Source organism: Aspergillus ochraceoroseus (assembly GCF_002846915.1).
Source record: "Aspergillus ochraceoroseus IBT 24754 chromosome Unknown P175scaffold_1, whole genome shotgun sequence".
NCBI classification, from domain to species: Eukaryota; Fungi; Ascomycota; class Eurotiomycetes; order Eurotiales; family Aspergillaceae; genus Aspergillus; species Aspergillus ochraceoroseus.
Genome location: NW_024468476.1, coordinates 5685727 through 5699780, shown reverse-complemented (window position 1 = coordinate 5699780; position 14054 = coordinate 5685727). Strand labels below are relative to the sequence as shown.

The following is a 14054-nucleotide window of genomic DNA, read 5'->3' as shown; positions in this document are numbered from 1 at the left end:
TCCTGAATTATTATGATTATATACATATAATATATATAATAATTCATCCTGAACTATAGACAAAGGGGATACAGGGCCTGCAGTTTGGTGGTTCACTACGGAGTACGTAGTAACGATTTCTTAATCTTCAACTACTTGTCACCTAGTAAGCCAACTAACATGGATGAAGAAGCGAAGCTGGGTAGGTCCGTCTCCGTAATTTGGAAATGCAGATACATCCCTTCTCCTCTTGTATTAGTGCAGATTGGACGGATAAGGGCTAAAGAGGTACCTAGGTAGGAATGAAATATTTGGTCATTCACACCGAGGGCAGCTGGCAGCCGGCGCCATGAGTCAAATGGCATACATACAGGTACAGTACTAATGTACATGCATGACGCATGCAGGTATTTTACATGAGAATCACCAATCTCAATGTAGGGTGATTCTCCCAGCCCGGCAAAAGTAAATAAATACTTCGGAATTTTCTACCCAAGTGCAGAATGTGTGTTGCCTTGCCTGGTTGTGACCTGGGTCTGCATACCATGGCGGTTACTCGGTGACCTACCTACACTCTACTGTAAGCCAAGGGATGGGGACTAGGTAATAACCATAAGGAGGAAAGAAAGCATGGATACTCAGATGAGTGACCATGGAATTATCTCCATAACGAATACTTTATGCAATGCAGTCAGATCTCAGAAGTGGGAACATCGATGCCGAGTCTCCATATGCAGGCAATACTATGTAGTAGCAGGCTTTCGCTCTTGCTACCTTGACTGAGACTGGGTAGTAGTTAATTAGAAGATTTTGCTAATTGTTAGTTTGTTTGTTCGAAGGACACTGTCCTAGTCATCTCACTCAAAACAGGTGTGCTAGTTATCTTGAAAGAGATTATCCGTACACATCTCCCCTAACCAACAAGATTCGCAGTCTGTGCCACAGTGGTATTCCTCCAGACTAGTAGTACTCCGTACCTAAGGATCTAGGTTCTAGATTCTAGATATGGATTGTGGCAAACTTTATAGGGAAAGGATGCAGCAGACAAGCGGCGGCAGGACTTGGAACCACATGACCTCGCGAGCAAAATCCGAGGGCTGGCTAGTCGCTAGTCACGCTAAGTACGGGGTACATCCATCGCTTTCTCTTTTCCTTCTTTCTCATTTGAGTGCGGAGGAACTAATCCTGTCGTGTACGTATTTTACTGCAACTTACAGAGCACAGATTTATCCTTGTCTTCTCCGTACCCAAGTTAACTACTACTACTACTACTACTTCTTCTACGGCGATTCCTACGAAGCTACTCCGACTGACTCTGAAAGTTTCGGTGACGATGACGGACGGGGGCCATCCTTCGTACACCTGTTGACCATCGTACTCCGTCGTTTACCAGGTCGCATCCCCCCATAGTATGGAGTCCTCTGTATACAACGTTCTGATCACAAATAATACTCAACTGGAAAGATGTTTCACCAGCCCCTGACTTGAAGTGGACGCAACACGGTGGTTATGGCTTGAGGCCACAGGACCCCCCCCCCCCCCTTGTTTCTCCGCCATCGCAGTGGACAGGATGGAATTGGAATTGGACCGACTATCGTATTATACCAAATGCGTAGGGTAATATGGTGATTATCCCGATATGCGGTGACCTATCACCACTAAGAATGATACTGCCCGGTCATGTACGGTGCAGCGCCAGTCCCACTGATATATTACTTGAACAGGTAAGAATGTCAAGAAAGCCTAACCTTACAGAGTAGACAAAAGGAAAGGGGGGAAGGGAAGGTTTCATTAAAAAGAAAATTTCTCCATGGCTAAAATCCTGGCTGCATTGGCCACGGCAGATCAAAGTGGAGGGTCCTCCCTAGTACATAATAATAATACATATGAAGAATGAAACATTAGAATCTGGCTGCTTGCCTTGATCCTTTCTGAAAAGCAAATTATCATATCCTAAATCATGTAGTAACTACTGTACTTACATTTGAATGAGACCAGCCTTATGAATACTTTCTTCTTCTTATTATTATTATTATTATTATTATTATTATTATTATTATACCGACATTTCCTCCGTACAGGGTAGGTATACCTTTATTGCACCATACCCGTGGAGAATGTTCATTCGCCACATTCAATCCAACGATTCAACCCAGTTGGAGGTTGTCTGGCCGTTGGTGGGTCAAATATAAGTATCCTCCTAGGCGACCCATCAAGGATTCTAGACAAAGTCTTGGTTTTCTTGGTAACCGCCATCCTATTCCGAGAGCCCGTCACTCCCCTCGCAGCCATTGAGCTTTGACAAACAGACCAGAGACTAGTTCTTGGTTTCAGCCTAACTTATGCTAACTCTACTCTCTCAAACAGGTTAGGTGCAGGCAATTCAAAGTCTAAAGAGTCATGAGTTGTAGAAAAAGAAAAAAAAAAAAAAAAAAAAACCCTATATGGTCAGAGAAGTTAGAACCTGCGATCCAAGCAGAGAAAAAGCCAGGCAGAAAAGACACAAACAGCCTCAGCACATCCCATTAATTAATTTAAAAAAAAAAAAAAAAAAAAAGAAAAAAAAAAAAGAGAGAGAGAGAAACAAATAATTTAAATATTCGAAAAGCCACATGGTTGCAAAGTCGCAAGTTCGCAACTAAGTTCCTAACCGGACTAGTAGTTCCAGGAGTATATCTTCAAATCTTGAGACTTTCCTTGAATCTACCAGACTCTCCCGTACTCTGTAGTCTGTACTAGGGAAGATAAACCGATTTAGACCCGTCTCACATCTCGTGGTCATTATTGGAAAAAGCCTAGCGAATTGTTTATTCTGCCGCCGGTCCGGGGTATGACCGATAGATGGTTTCAACTGCAAGTCCCTTCAATCGAGACAAAAGGGTTAAAAGGAAAAAGAAGGAAGAAAAGGTTGAAACTTGGAAAAGCTCATGTTAATTATGTATCATTATAACTATTTGTGAGTTCTCTGTAGTAGTAGTCTTGATTTTCGGAGTTGTTGTACACAGTACGGAGTACCTAGCCTGCTATTATTACCAGCTTAAACGACTCCTCCTCCTCCTCGTTTAATAGACGAGGGGCAAAAAAAAAAAAAAAAAAACCGGGACACGGGATTCCACTCAGGATTCATTATAGTATTACATTAGTATTTTAGTTACACTTCGACTCCATAATACCTCCGTGTATGTCAAGCAGTGGAGTCCAATTATTCGGTGGCTGGGGACCTGGCACGTTGCAAGTGAGTCAAGTTAATGTGCAACTGGGAGGCGTTGATCACCGAGTTACAGTCGCCGACAGAGTAACGCAGGTCTCGAAGCGGACTGACTTAATCTATTATTGAACCTAAAAATGGATCCCAGTCCTTCCAATTTCTAGATGATTCCGTGAAGCCTGCGAGATCTCCAATTCAAGGCCTGAATATTCAATAATGTGTGTGAATCGGGGGAGACGGGCCGAGGAGGGGGCGGTGATGCCTGCCTGCAACCGCTGGTCGCGATAAGCAGAGTGACAAGTCAATTTCCGTGTCATCTGGACAAGACTGCGGTCCTGAGTGTCACCTCCTTGAGGGCTTGAGCCCCCTTGTGCAGGTGGATAATAATATCCCGAGCTTGGGGGAGGAAGGGAGGGGGTTTTCGTTCTCGGCTTCGTATCCAATCCCTAACCATAATCACAATCCCCACTGTCTTTGTTTCTTTCTTTTCAAATACTCTCAAATGACGACGCGGCTTGCTGACCTCGACAGTAATAAATCCACAAGGAGCGCCAGTCTCATCCCGTATTACAACTCGACCCAAGACTCAAGAGTCCAGTCTGGACCTTCCGGGCCGACTCGGATATAGGTAATCACTCAGTACGGAGTCCCTTCGGTAGCTCGGAATGGTGCTATTAATATTCATCACATACTCTAGAGTCTACCGTCTCCACTGCTGACGCTTGATGGGCATGCACCAGATATCGATGTCTGTCGGTCTGGACAAAGTCCAACTCCCTGCGAGAGGCTGCAGCTAGTTGTTACGTGTGGTCTGAGAGTTCAGGGAGATAACAGGAAAACAAGTTCGCTTGTTGGACGTCTAATCTCTCAACCACATGCAGTCATGTTTACTTACCAGTACACGAAAAATCGGTTGCTCCGTCGCATACCATGGGCTTTTTTATCAGTGCTTTTATCTATCTGTAGAACTTGTACTATACCTTCAACGGTCTGTGCAAGATGTGATGTGATGTGATGGATATCCTGCATGAAACCCTGGCGCTTCTCGAGTTCGAATACTATTCCCAAAATCGCATTGACAGTCCGGGTAAAATCAATTGTTTAGTGCTTTCTTGTTATTGCTCAAAGGTCTCTGCGAATTCAAACAAAACAACCTTGGAAGTCGACTTGGTCTGTTCAATGCGACATCATGACTATGCAAGTTATGGGCCGACGTCATCAACCCCTCTTCGCAAGACCGACACCCAAACGTCAGGCGACTCCAGATTTCAACAATCACAATCAGAAGCGATTATGATGGAAATACCACGGAAGTAGGCTGATGTATCTCAAGTCACCAAGTGCACTACAAGACAATGGACAAGGACCTCTCTCGGGATACTGTAAGGATATTCAGCCTTCGCGCGACTACTATAGTATCACTGACCACGGTAGGGGGACCATGACGAACCAGAGAACAATTCAGATGATCACCACCAAATCGAGGTATTATCTCTCCTGTATCTCCCAAGATTGAAAACCTACTTCTGGCCGTATCGTTAACGTTCTCTCTCTCTCTCCCCGCGCTGGTTTAGATCCTCATACCCCCACAAACCTCTAGCCATCGCCGTAAAGCCTCTCTTGTCATGGCAGATCAGTCCAAGAATTCCGATCCATCAGACGAGGTGACAGCGTGCTTCGTGCACTCTCTCATCGCAGGCGGAGGGCTCTCCTTCACCAAGGCTGGGAAGGGTCATTTCTCCAAGGACACCGATGTCATCACCGAGTCCAGCATCACTGATGCCCTGTCCATCGCAGAGACGGAGGACGGCCGGCCCGGGTCACCACCACATAACGTCGTACAGTCGCGACACTTGACGAAGAAGCAGCTGTCGGATATGGCGTGGAATGTTCGAAGGCTATCTAAGAGACTAGATAGCATCAGGCTCAGGCTCAACGTCAAGTCTATCTTTCTGGTAACCAAGGCTGGGGATAAGTCTGTTGTCAGCGCAACCCGGGAAGTCGCTCAGTGGCTACTCTCGAAGGAATGTGGCACGCAGTTTGTTGTGTACGTCGAAAATAGGCTTGAGCTAGACCCCGGGTTTGGCTATGAGGAGCTCCTCCAGGAGGAACCCTCTGTGAAGGACCGACTGAAGTTCTGGGATACCAAGCTGGCTGGCGAACAGGCCCATCTGTTTGACTTTGTCATCACTCTGGGTGGCGATGGCACCGTGCTTTACACTAGCTGGTTGTTCCAGCATATAGTCCCTCCGGTACTTTCTTTCGCCTTAGGATCACTAGGATTTCTAACCAAATTTGATTTCAATGACTACCAAAACATCCTAGGATCTGCCATCAAAAACGGGGTCGTGGTTAGCCTGAGACTGAGGTTTGAGTGTACGATTATGAGGAGCAACCCCGAGCCCAGCGAGACCTCAGCCAGCAAAAAACACCGAGATCTAGTTGAAGAGCTGATTGGGTATGAATCACATACGACACTGACACATCGACCAGACGGGGTCATGCACATTCTGAACGACGTCGTCGTCGATAGGGGACCAAATCCTAGTTAGTTTGGACGTTGAGAGGACGTAGTTTGTGGCGGTGACTGACTTGACTTCCATAGCTATGTCTTCTATAGAGCTGTTCGGTGGCGATGAGCACTTCACGACCCTCCTCGCTGATGGGGTCTGCATCGCCACGCCAACCGGTTCAACCGCTTACAATATGGCAGCAGGAGGATCGCTCTCGCATCCAGACAACCCCGTGATCCTCATCACTGCTATATGCGCACATACGCTGTCCTTCCGTCCGATCATTCTCCCAGATACTGTCGTGTTGCGGGTGGGTGTTCCTTACGACGCTCGAACAAGCTCGTGGGCAAGCTTTGATGGGCGACAGAGGTAACTCACATTGAGGATACTCCACGGCAAGCCGTTTATATGCTAATATCCCCGGCAGGGTCGAACTACTTCCAGGTGATTACGTCACGGTGTCTGCTTCACGGTATCCCTTTGCCAACGTTTTGCCTCGTGGCGGACGGGGCGACGACTGGATGCATAGTCTTTCAAAGACGTTGAATTGGAACTCTCGGCAGCGACAAAAGAGCTTATCATGATTCTGTTTGGTTGTGGTTCTGGTAGATGCAGATTGTTGGTAGTAAATATGTGGTAGGGAAATGTGTTGATACGTTGCCAAAAATAGTAGGCAATATAATAAAGATATATATTTGACGACATTCTCATCTCTAGATTTAGTAACCAAGCCCAGCGGTTGTACGGAGTACGGGCATTGCGAGAGCCGTAAAGCTCTCCTGAATTAAATGAGATTTGTTTACACCTCTATTCAAGCCAAGAGATCGAGCTTTCCAAACCCTGAATAATGTTTTCCTCGCAGTGGAGATAATCGACAGAATTTTCCCTCGTTAAGCTCTCCCTCTCTAGAAGCTTCGTCTAAGCGGCCGGTTTCCAGGGCAGCAGCCTGAGGCAGACTATAAATACCGTCATCCACCCACAAAAATTTATCTTCCTTCTTTCCTTCCACCACCACCTCACCCGTCCAACACAACAACGCCATCCAGCACCTGGCTTGCCTGGAATTCAATGCAGATTCCAGTCCTGACAGTGCTTAGCGTTTATCAATGGAATTAATTCGCAATTGCTAGATACTAACTTGGTAAGCCCGTCACCCTTTTTTTTTTTCTTCTCTCTCTCTCTCTCTCTCCCTCTGGAGAACCAACCGCATGAGCCAAGCCGAAAGCCTCGCAGCCTTCGGCTCTTATGATGAAAACTTTTCCTACATTCGCAGTTTCCACGCTAGCCGTCGCCATGAACCCATCATATAGACGTGCTCTGTGCGCAATACTTCCTTGGATGTCTGACTGGCTTCATTGCTTTGTGAATTGAAAAACTCGCGCAATTCCTTGAGCAAGTGCTAACGGGATTGTCTAGATGGCTTAGGTTTCTTTGGTATTGTCTTCGGATAGCGATAGCGTGCTGCGTGTCTCCGGGCGGTTTTGCTTTGCTCGTATCTCTATGCTAAGGAGGATGGGATAGGCCTGGCTTGCTGCGTATTTGCACGGATTCTGGCCGTTAAAATTCGCAATTGAATTGAATGAACCTACCTACTGATTTTGAAATTTTTTTTTTCTCTGCGTGTATATTGCGAGTGTAGTAGGTGTAGCTTCCACGTACGGAGTAATTGCCCATTAAAAGTCCTCTCTCTCAATCTCTCTCTCCTCACTCTCGTCATCATCATTCTCCCTGGCAAAGCCCTCCTGAACCTCCGCTTGAATCATATCCCCAAGATCATACAAAAACTCCGCAACCCTTTTCCCATCACCCATCTCCCGAGCGATACAAACTGACCCCTGTACTCCGTACTCGGTTAGTATATTGCGAGCAGCTACTACTACTTCCTTTCTCTCCCTCCATCGATCCAAACAAAACACACGGACATACATACATACATCCTTAGCCAAATACGGCACGCAACCGACAAACCACTCCTCTCCGCATCCAGCACGAGGCAAAGTCCGACCTGTATATATAACACCGAACACACAGACGTTAGTTGGTTAGTTTAGTAAATTTGAAAAAAAAAAAAAAAAAAAAAAACAAGGAGGATGCAGCAAATACATACACTCCGACCCTACTAGCGTCGTCGTCGTGTCCAGTGCGAATGGGTCATTCCCGCTCAATTCAAGAAGAGATATCCCCTGTGCCGAGTGCGCGGGCGAGAGGTGCTTGCAGCATGCGTATCCGCCGTTGACGCCGTAGGATTTCACGGGTTTCACGGGGGGGAGCGAGCATGTTGCGGTTGTGGCTAGGAGGGGGAGGAGGAGGAGGAGGAGGGGGTTGGATTTCGATTGCATTTTGGATTTTGTGGTTCTGGGTTGATGTTGCTTGTTTGTTTGGATTGAATGTTTGGGATAGTGTATAGAGAGAGAGAGAGGGAGGGAGAGGAGGGAGTCTTGGTGGGTTGTGGTTTCTACATTCCAGGGATATATGCTTCATACTTGATGGCTTGCAATGAAGGGGTCTCGCCATAGAGCTACCGACATACGGAGACTGGTGTGCCCTATGAGATTGAGGGGAGTAAGGAATAAAATAAAGGTAAGATGATATTTTATATATACATGATTATGCATAACATGGAGTAAATGGTTCTAGTTAGAAAAAGAATATCCCAGCGGAGTCCTGTTTTTTTTTTTTTTTTGGAAATGGCAGCGTAATTGGCCTCGTCGTCGCGTTCGTAGGGCGCTGACTGGCACGTATACCCGAGAGAGACAGTAGTCGAGGGTTGACTGATGTTCATCGGACGTCATGGTGCCATTCATACACCTGCCCTTTGACATGCTACCTGGGTGTCAAGAGTCAAATGGACGGTTGCTAATAGAACTAGCATAGCTCCATATTACTGACCCGACGATCGAGTTTCCGCTCCTTGGGCTGGAGAAATCCTCGAAATAGGCTCAAACAGAAGGACTCGACAGCATGATTTGTCAGGCCGCTGCAACCTGCTCAATTCCCTCATGAGAATTAGCATATCGCGGGCATTTCATTCCCCTTTCACTCTGGACAAGTCGTAGCTCCTTGTAAATATGCGTTGTCTTTCTCCATCTGGGGTCGTGCTCTAATTCGGGTACGACTCAGTCAGGCAAGGAGTGGCTAGGAAACCAGCCTACGAAAGGTCCCTGGTAGGACTGAATCTTCCTATGTGCGAGCTTTCGGCCTCAGATAGCTTATAAATGCCGATATTGGAGAACCGAAGTAGAACTCTGCCTTTCTGAAACTGTTGTCAGGGTTTCGCTCAAGTGCGCGAATACGCCGACTGCGCTCTCGCCTGAAGCGGGCATCTCGCTTCTTCTGCCTTCGAGCTTTGGCCTCTTCAGGACTGGGATTTGCGAAAAGCTGCGGTAGCCAATTCATTGTGGAGAGTATAGGTGTGCCACCGGGATGTACGGCGGTCTGTTTGGGAACAGCGTATAGGAGCGGATCTAGGAACCGAAGCTGTAAAAAGTGTCGAAGATTCTGCGTATAACGTAGATTTCTCGCTTTAAAAAAAAGCCCGGGATCTCAGGGGAAAAACTGGTCTTTCCATCAGGAAAATCGGAGTGCAGGAGAGAAACAGCCCCCTAATGCTGACAGAGAGTGAAGAGGTTCAAGTTCAGGCGCCCTAAATTGCCCGATGCGGTTGTATGCGGCGCCGTACTTGCATCCATCACCCAAAGGCTTCAAGTTATCCAGTCCCTATTGAACAACCAACCTCCGGATCTAGCTCTTATCCGTTTCTTGTGGGAAAGATTTGGTTTCCATGAGCTGTTCCATCCCATAATGCGTGCCTTGTTCAATTGAAGTTGGAATCTATCGCTTTTCCCACCCCCCGCATCCCCCATACCAACCTCCATAGGCAGAATACAGCCATGTCGCAGCCCCCGCGACATGCTTCGATGCTGTCCGTCAGCAATACAGGGCAAGGCCCTGTCCCTCCCAATGAGAAGCCCCTGCCTCCACCCCAGATACAAACAGCATCCCAGCCAACCCCTGGGCTGCGTGTCCCATCAAACCGCAAGACCATCTACGATAGACACCTAAACCGGAGCCGGAACTCGGAACTCAGTCGAGCGAGTTTCGCGTTTCTATTCGGAGAGATGGTTACGTATGCTCAAAGGAGGGTAACGGGCATTCAAGATCTAGAGAGACGGTGAGCTCACCATTCGTTTGCCCCATCGTACCAAACTAACCAACATGCGCCCTATGTCCAGGCTGAACGAACAAGGCTATCCTCTGGGCCTCCGCCTTCTCGATCTCCTCTTCTACCGAACAATGTCTACCTCCTCTTCATCAGCCCTATCCAGCTCCTCAACTTCCGCTTCTCCTCCTAATAGACCCCTTCGAATCCTTCCCCTGTTGCATCTTATCCATGGCCCCCTCTGGCGACTCCTTTTCAATCGTCCCGCCGATGCTATTGAACACTCCGTCTCTCCCGATACACCGAACGAATATATGATCACAGATAATGACCCTCTCGTCAACACATATATTAGCGTCCCCAAAGAAATGAGTATGCTCAACTGTGCCGCCTTTGTAGCAGGCATCATCGAGGGCGTATGCGATGGATGCGGCTTTGAGGCCAAAGTTACAGCTCATAACCAGTCAACTGAGATGTGGCCTGCACGCACAATCTTCCTTCTACGATTTGGAGAAAGCGTTATGGAGAGAGAAAAGGTACTAGAGCGGGCTGGAGTCAAATAAATAAGGGAGGACTTTTACTTAATTTGGAAGATGATGTCAGTTGCCAATGACTTCAATACCTTGGCTTATAAAAAGAATCATGACACAAACTTCTGAAATCGGATAATATACTCAAATCACTCTCTAGGGTTGATCAGCTTTGCTTGGTGGTAGAGCGTCAGCCATGCAATGGGATAAAGGGGACTACTGAAAGCAATTACGAATGGCGTTTCATGTCTATCTAGGGAAAGGAATGGATGTCTCTTTATATCTGCAGGCAAGACACCGATTGGCCTACTTTCGATACATCACCAGAAGATACCCGAATTACACAATTCAAGCCGCCATACTGGCGTCATTAAACACCAGAAAATATATAAGTTGGATGATATGTCAAAATGTATTATTTTTACAATGTCATGCATCATAACCTTAGGCCACCCATGCTTTGAATTATACCCAACGCCAGTAAGAAAAGAATGTGTTTTTTTTTTTTTTTTTTTTTGCTTGGGGTATATCTCGATCAGTCACCAATTAAGACACGCTTCGCATTCGCCTTCGCTTGTCTCGATCTTCGTAGGGGGAAGGACTCCGTTTCCTGCGACTGCTAGCATCTGGGCGATATCTATCCCGAGAACGGCTTCGGTCACGGTCTTCGTATCTGTCTCGACGGTCCCGTCTGGGTGAGCCCGAACGAGACCTCGACCTACGCCTCTCACGGACTGTAGAAGCATTTGCACCCGTTGGACCCGCAGGACGGTCATCCCTGCGATCGGGTAAGAAGCGCTCGTCGGTAATGCCAATAGGAGCATCGCCCTGGCGACGGGGTCTGCTGTCAAAGCCAGTACCAAATCGCCCGGTGTCCTCCGATCTAAGATCCTTATACCTTGTGCGGCCCTTCTTTCCTAGCTTCGTCATGTCACGGATCTGCATGTATTGTGGCAAAGTCTCTCGGGCAACATCGTCTGCAAACCTGGCGCCCATAACGTTCCGTCTATCGAGCCCCTCTTTTTCAAGGTCAGGGCGGAAGAAAGCGCCTTTGTGGAAGTAGCGTTGCATATATCCGGTCTGCCCACGGGCAGCGTCTTTATCATCCTTCTGCTTGGCGATAAATTCGTTATCTTCGCGTTCGCGCTCCTCAGCGGTGAGGTTACGACGACGTTCGATCTCCTCGCGCTCCTTTTCTGCGGCCTCAATCGCCTCGCGCTCTCGTTTAATACGCTTGAGCTCCCGAAGTTTCCACGCGGCATATTCCGCCTCGGGGTCCTTCCCATCTGTATCATCGATAGCGCCTTCCTCCCCTTCTATGACCTCGTCGTCATCCCAAGCCTTGTTGGCGGCACTTCGCGCGATAGCCTCCTTTTCGATCTGGTCTCGAACAAGCGCATCCGCTTTCTCCTGTCGTTGGGCTTTCTTTGCCTCTGTTTCTGCCATCGAATCAACCGATGAAACCTGTGCCTGCTGTTCGTTCGCGCCATTCGCGCGTTTATCCTTTTTGATAAATGTAGGCCGTAAAAGAACTCGTCGGGGAGCTTCATCTTCAGAGCTGCTCTCTTCCTCGGAACTTTCTTCCTCTTCCTCCTCCTCTTCTTCTTCCTCCGGTTTCGCTACCCCCCCGACAGACCCCGATACTTGCTTCACAGCCTCAGCAGCCTCTACTGCCTTTGCCGCTCCCCTACCCTCCTCTTGATCTTCTTCTTCTTCCTCTCCCTCTTCTTCCTCAGTCACAAACCCTTCCTCGTCCTCATCCCCCTGCTCAATCCTAACATCCTGAACTCCCTGTGTAATTTTCCCTGTAGCCGCCGCGCCAGGGAACGAAGTCGCCTTCGGCGCCTGTAGCCTCTGCTGTCTCCGTCGCTGTTCCTCTAATCTGCGCCGCTCTTGTTCTCGGATCTTTTCTTGCTCTGCCTCGTCGTCTTCTTCTTCCTCTTCTGAGGAAGAGGGCTCTTCGGCGATCGGTTTCCCGGGTCTGTATCGGCTTGGTCGGATTGGGTTGGCGGTCATACCGCGATGCGAGGAGGGGAGTGGCGGAGGCATTTTCGAATGATTTCGGAGAGGAGCTCGATGAGCTTCCTCAATGACGAGAAAGAGAAAGTGTGAGAAGGAGTTCAATCAATCCATGAAAGTAACCTTCAAATTAGGTCTCCCCGACAACTCTAGAATTCGCAATGTGGAGGTAGTGTACCTATGACGGCGCATTTTCAGATGGTTAGTTAACTAGTTTGTTCAGCCAGGCTGAGTGCTGCTTAGTCATCCATAACTTAATTGAGACACGTCTATTCGGCGTCATCACATGACCACGCGTCAACTCGCGTCCTCCAATAAAACTACCAAACCTGCCATTGACATTACATTACATCCAACGAGCCAATACCTCCGAATTCAGTCGATATCAAAGAGCCGAATCAAAAAGAAGAAGAAGAAGAAGAAGAAGAAGAAAAGAAAATCCACCATGTCCCTTCAAACACCCCGCATCCTCCCCTCCCACCTGCACGCCTTCAACCCCTCTACCGCAGGACCCCGCTCTCCTCCCCCCGTGCGAATACTCGGCACAGTTACAGCGCTGCGAGGCGACACAGCAACAATCACCTGCGGAAACCACGGAGACGTGACATTGATCCTGAAGACGGATTCGCACCTGCAGATGGGCAAGTTGGTAGAGGTTGTAGGGAAAGTGACCGAGTTGGAGAACGGACAGGTTTGTGTTTTATTCCCCTCGACTTGCCCCGAATAAGAGAACGACGACAACGACGACAACAATGCCGACGAGAGAATAATAAGTGGCTGCGGTGGTGGTACAATCTAACGCGGGTACAATGATAACAACAGGGACTCGGAATCCGGGTTTTGGCAACCACTGACTGGGGAAATCCTGCTGACTGCGGTACGTGACATATAACCCAAGTACTACCTACCTACCTACCTACCTAACTCACATCCATCCATCCATTCATACCTCGATATCGATCCTGGTATGGAGTCTGGGAATCATCTTGGCTAACGACTGCGCTGAGGGAAAAAAAAAAAAAAAAAAAAAAAGACTACAAAATCTACGAAAATGTCGTCAACGTTACACACCGATTGAAGCCTATCTTTTACGATTCGAATGAGTGAAGTGGACCGGTCGTCGACTTTGTGCTCCCTACCTTGGTTTTCGAGACGGCACGACTCCTGGGCACTCGGCGAACAGGTGCTCATCACTATATCTTCGTTCATATACCCATAAATAATGTCATGTGTTGATAGGTTGGAGGGTGGATTTCAATCTTGAGTGCCCAAGAAGGAAACCACGGCAATATGCTTGGTTCATATCGCTGAAGAGACTTGTTAATCCTTGATTCAGTGGTTAAACCGGTATGGATGTTATGTTATGACTTTTACTGGATGTCAACTCTACGTCTTTTTAATGGAAAAGATGCAATAGATCCATTAGCTTTGTTTGTTGTATCGATATCGATGTAATAATGTATTCGGACTATTGTTAAGACTGGATTTGTAGTGGTAGCGAGTGTTCTAACCCCCCTTTCCAAATTTCCAACCACGTTCGAGTCACCAATTATAACAGGTCAAGTTAAGCAAGTAATGCATCCACCCATAATACTCAAACATAGGTTTGCTCGTGGCACCTGGACTGTCTGGACAGATTGCGCCGA

At 47.7% G+C, this 14054-nt stretch overlaps 6 protein-coding genes across 6 annotated transcripts; 4 read left to right on the top strand and 2 right to left on the bottom strand.

The window, feature by feature from the left end:
* Positions 1–4478: 4478 nt before the first annotated feature.
* Positions 4479–4718, top strand: P175DRAFT_0498664 (uncharacterized protein). Its single transcript, XM_040896556.1, has one exon. It carries the CDS (start codon positions 4509–4511, stop codon positions 4701–4703), a length of 195 nt encoding a protein of 64 aa, XP_040756952.1. The 5' UTR covers positions 4479–4508; the 3' UTR covers positions 4704–4718.
* Positions 4719–4759: 41 nt separating this feature from the next.
* On the top strand, positions 4760–6070 carry P175DRAFT_0498663 (putative NAD+ kinase; the record flags this gene model as incomplete). The annotated part of the gene is made up of 1 exon (XM_040896555.1): positions 4760–6070. A coding segment is annotated over exon 1 (923 nt), but the record flags the coding sequence as incomplete, so codon positions are not given.
* A 1303-nt stretch (positions 6071–7373) lies between these two features.
* On the bottom strand, positions 7374–8353 carry P175DRAFT_0521310 (uncharacterized protein; the record flags this gene model as incomplete). Its single annotated transcript, XM_040899190.1, has 3 exons — positions 7808–8353; positions 7631–7705; positions 7374–7540 (listed from the first exon to the last, which is right to left on the bottom strand). Exons 1-3 carry the CDS (start codon positions 8037–8039, stop codon positions 7374–7376), a joined length of 474 nt encoding a protein of 157 aa, XP_040756950.1. The 5' UTR covers positions 8040–8353.
* Positions 8354–9426: 1073 nt separating this feature from the next.
* On the top strand, positions 9427–10842 carry P175DRAFT_0498661 (trafficking protein particle complex subunit 5). Its single transcript, XM_040896554.1, has 2 exons — positions 9427–9871; positions 9933–10842. Exons 1-2 carry the CDS (start codon positions 9591–9593, stop codon positions 10420–10422), a joined length of 771 nt encoding a protein of 256 aa, XP_040756949.1. The 5' UTR covers positions 9427–9590; the 3' UTR covers positions 10423–10842.
* P175DRAFT_0498660 (microfibrillar-associated 1 family protein) lies at positions 10773–12424 on the bottom strand. Its single transcript, XM_040896553.1, has one exon. The coding sequence runs from the start codon at positions 12403–12405 to the stop codon at positions 10936–10938; it is 1470 nt and encodes a 489-aa protein (XP_040756948.1). The 5' UTR covers positions 12406–12424; the 3' UTR covers positions 10773–10935.
* Positions 12425–12853: 429 nt separating this feature from the next.
* On the top strand, positions 12854–13941 carry P175DRAFT_0468901 (putative ssDNA binding protein Ssb3; the record flags this gene model as incomplete). Its single annotated transcript, XM_040894982.1, has 3 exons — positions 12854–13099; positions 13231–13285; positions 13442–13941. 3 exons carry the CDS (start codon positions 12854–12856, stop codon positions 13513–13515), a joined length of 375 nt encoding a protein of 124 aa, XP_040756947.1. The 3' UTR covers positions 13516–13941.
* Positions 13942–14054: the final 113 nt, after the last annotated feature.